At 58.7% G+C, this 3,815-nt stretch overlaps 1 protein-coding gene across 1 annotated transcript; it reads left to right on the forward strand.

Annotated features, from left to right (window-relative positions):
• The first annotated feature begins 469 nt into the window (after positions 1 to 469).
• Klln (killin, p53-regulated DNA replication inhibitor) lies at positions 470 to 2,473 on the forward strand. Its single transcript, XM_013017045.1, is given in 4 exon segments — positions 470 to 1,212; positions 1,308 to 1,480; positions 1,655 to 1,712; positions 1,876 to 2,473. Coding segments are annotated over 4 exon segments (1,065 nt in total). The 3' UTR covers positions 1,967 to 2,473.
• Positions 2,474 to 3,815: the final 1,342 nt, after the last annotated feature.

Below are 3,815 nucleotides of genomic sequence, written 5' to 3' on the forward strand. Positions count from 1 at the left end.
GCCGCGGCCGCCGCCGTCTCTCATCTCCCTCGCCTGCGCCGGGCCTAGCCTCACAGCGGCTGAACTCTCAAACTTCCATCATGGCTGCAGCTTCCGAGAGGAGAGAACTGAGCGCAGCCGCGTCCCGGCCCCCCCGAGCGCGTATCCTGCCGCAGCGCACAAAGAGTCCCGCCACATCACCGTCCGCCGATCAGCCCGCCCCCTCCGCCGCCGCCGCCGCGCCGGGAGCCGGGCACCTCGGGAGTCCGAGCGGGAGGGCGAGAGGCGGACGTGCCGCGCCGAGGGAGGGGAGGTACCGATCGGGAGGCGGGGAGGGGGGGGAGCGGGGGAGGGGGCGGCTCCGCTCCCCGCGCCGAGCCCCCACACCTGCCGGCGCTACTGAGCATGCTCGACCTGCCCGCCGTGGGGCTCGCTCGGGCTTGCTCGGCGGCGCCCGCCTGGAGCTGCACTTGCCGCGGCGGCTCCCGAGATGACTACGGGGGGGGGGGGGGAGCCTCAGGAGCCAGATAAGCCTCGGCCCCGGCCCCGAAGAACCTCAGCGCGGGGATGGCGGGGCGCGGGTGACGACGGAGGACTGGCGATGGACACGGAGCTGGGTGCTCCGCTGGAGGGGACCTGTGCACACAGGTGTACGAGGGACCCGGGGTGCACCCCGCCGGGAGCCCTGCGAAGGGGAGGCGCTGGCGATGTTCCCGCGGCGAGCACCTCCCCTCGCCCTCCGGCCCGAGCCCGCCCCGGGCGCCCCGACGCGGCTCCCCGGCGCTCTCCTCCCGTCCTTGGGCACTGTTTCCAGGTGGCAGCCTTGGCCTGGAGGACCCCACCCCCCACCGTGTCCTCCAGGTGTCAGTCTTTGCACAAAGAACAGCCCCCTATTGTGTCACCGGCGAGTCTCACCTCCTCCGGCTCTCCTGCACTGCCCCACCTTGCTCCTCCCCGGGCAGCTCGGTTCATTTGCCCCAAAACAAAGCTCCCAGCCCAGCGCGCTCGACCGTGCGCGTGGAGCCTGGACATCGCCCTGCCTCCCCCCAGATTTCCAAGGGTCCAGGGACAGCTGTCGAGGTGGACGGAAAGCGGACCCCTCTGCGCCCCCCCCCACCCCCGGCCCCGATCTGATCGCGGGCTAAGCCGGCTCCGGGCCATCTCAAGCCCAACTCCCGCTCCAGCCTCGGAGGCCACTCCGCCCCGCCCCTCTGTGGCCACGGCGAAAACCCGGCTGGACGGATCGCGCGGGGCCTGGCCCCCGCGCGCGCTCCCTCCGCCTCCCCGCCGGGCCCCGCACGCTCTAGGCCAGGGTGACGGGGCCCGAGTGGCCGAGGACGGAACGGTAGGAAGCTGCAACTCGGAGGGTGGGCGGGGCGAGGAGGCCGAGGAGGGCTCTAGAGGAAGTGGAAGGATACGTGAGCCCCGGTCGGAACTACTTTCGGGAGGAGGTCACGTGTGCTCCTAGTTGGGGAACTTTCCAAATTCCCATTCCCCCCGGGTCAGAGCTAGCGGCCGCCGCTCCGGCCTCCCGACCCCGGGTGTCCCCGCCCTCGGTGGGAGACGGGACCCCCCCCCCCCCCTACCCCCGATCTTCGCGGATCGCCGACTGGGAGGAAAAAGCAGGGCACCGACGAGAAGCCTTAGTGCGTGAGGAGCCTGGTCGCGGGCTGAGCGCCCGGGAGCTGGTTACACAAGCACCCACGTCCAAGCACGTGCCCCCCGCTCCCGGCTCCGGTGGCCGCCACCCTGGGGGGAGAGTCCGCCAGCCCTCCCTGCCCACCAGGCCCCGGCCTGGGGCTCCCCGCCCTGGCTCCGCCACCCCTGCGCGTTGCCGAGAGTGGGAGACAGGGCGGGGATCCTGGGAGTCTGCCGGCGCCACCCTCGCGGACGGCGGTGCGCCCTCCCGCCTCTGTCCCGCTCGGGTGACAGGGTCTCCAGGTTGGGTTTGCCGAGGTTGCGGCCAACTTCCTATCGCCACCCCTGAGCTGGTGAGCGCGCCCCCACCGACGGATCTGATTGGAGAAAGTGGTCCGTGGCCCTCAGCCCAGAACAAACCTGTCAAGTCCACTTCACTATCCAGCCAACTACCAAGCAAGTGAAGAGAAGAGGCATCCATCAATCCCCAATCTAGGAATTTCTCCTTGTTTATTCTTACCCTAAGGATGTGGTTCTCAAGGCAACAGTTGGAGTCCAGAAGCATCTGATCTGAGACCCAGGCTGAAAACAAGTGGGTCATTTTAGAAACCTGAGAAAATAGGAATCAATTAGCATGGGTGTTGCCATGAGAGTATCTAGGTGCCCAGGAAGGTCTACAGGGCATTTGTGAAGTGTATGAGAAAGAGGATTGTATGTGTGTACATCATCTTTGCAGGCAGCCCCTGAAGACTAGAAATCTCCAGAGGCCTAGCTCAGAGAGCCACAGGCCATTACCTAACTTCAAGACTGCTAATTAAACCAAGGATATTTACAGTATTATTAGAGATCTTCGAGTCTGCTCAAACCTTGGCATTTAATGTGCCACATTTTTTTAAATATCTCTACAGGAGTTAGCAACCTGAAGAAGGTAAGGTTGATATTTATGCCCTTAGTTGTATTCCACTGGAGTTGGGAGTTGGGACAACCCACACATGGAAAAAGAAGTGGAGAACAACTAAGAAACTGTAGGAAAAGGGCTTCCATTTGGTGTCCAGCGATGCAACTCTAGCCCATGTGGCCATGTGGTAAGGTAGAGATTTCTTTTACAAATAACTAAAGATAGAGTTCCTGGTATTTAGGTGTTTTACCAGCTTGCATGGAAAAACAAAACAAAACATATTCCATTGAATGTCAGCTCCTGCTTGGTGGGAAAACAGAAATGAAGATGAAATTCGATGAAGGGTGGTAGTTGACCATGGTAAAATGTCCCACATTTGTTTCTCAGGTTGCTGATCTGCGCCCCCACTCCCCGCAGCTTGTTACTTGCTTTACCCTACACCACCTGTCCACTGAAGCTACATTTGGTGATGCTTAATCTTACAGCATCTGAGAAGCTCTGAAATCTCCCTTGGAAGTACATTAAACCTTGTTAGTGTTGGTCTTCTACAGGGAGGATACTCTGCTGTTCCCATGGCACGGTGTGACTATGGAACAGATAGGATGCACGTCTGTGTTGCCGAAGTGTTGGAATATGAGACCAGGGAACCATCTCCATCAGAAGGGAATGGGAAATGGGTTTTGCTGCTTTCCTGAACATCTCTCTACTTCTCTCTAGTGGTGAATGAAAGGATCACAAGTGATAGCAAACAACTTGGCCAGCCTGACAGCAACATTAGCTGGTTGTGGAGGTTTGCTGAATAAATCCTCCCATTGGTAAATGTGTTTCTGAAAGAAATTCGGATATAGCCCTTTTGTATGTGTGTGTGCCAGCCCTGGGGCTTGAACTCAGGGCCTGGGTACTGTCTGTGCTTTATTGCACAAGGCTAATGCTCTACCACTTGAGCCACAGCTCCACTTCTAGCTGTTTTGATAGTTTATTGGAAATAAGAGTCTCAAGGACTTTTGTGCCCCTTGCTGGCGCCGAACCACAATTCTCAGATCTCAGCCTTCTAAGTAAAATTACAGGCATGAGACAGCAGCACCCAACCTAATGTAGCCTTTTAAATTTTTGTCTTCAATTTCTTTTCTTTTGCTCTAGGGACATCTTTGCTCATGTAGTAGCACTGAAGTCTCTAACCAGCTGGTCCCATCTAATCCACGGGAAAAAATAATAATATGTATTAAGCTCAAATGAAACTATGTGCTTGGCTGTGAATATATTATGATGCATTGGTTTCCACGCACATTATTCCCTTACC

The sequence above is a fragment of the Dipodomys ordii genome, unplaced genomic scaffold (assembly GCF_000151885.1).
Source record: "Dipodomys ordii isolate 6190 unplaced genomic scaffold, Dord_2.0 Scaffold34, whole genome shotgun sequence".
Lineage (NCBI taxonomy): Eukaryota > Metazoa > Chordata > Mammalia > Rodentia > Heteromyidae > Dipodomys > Dipodomys ordii.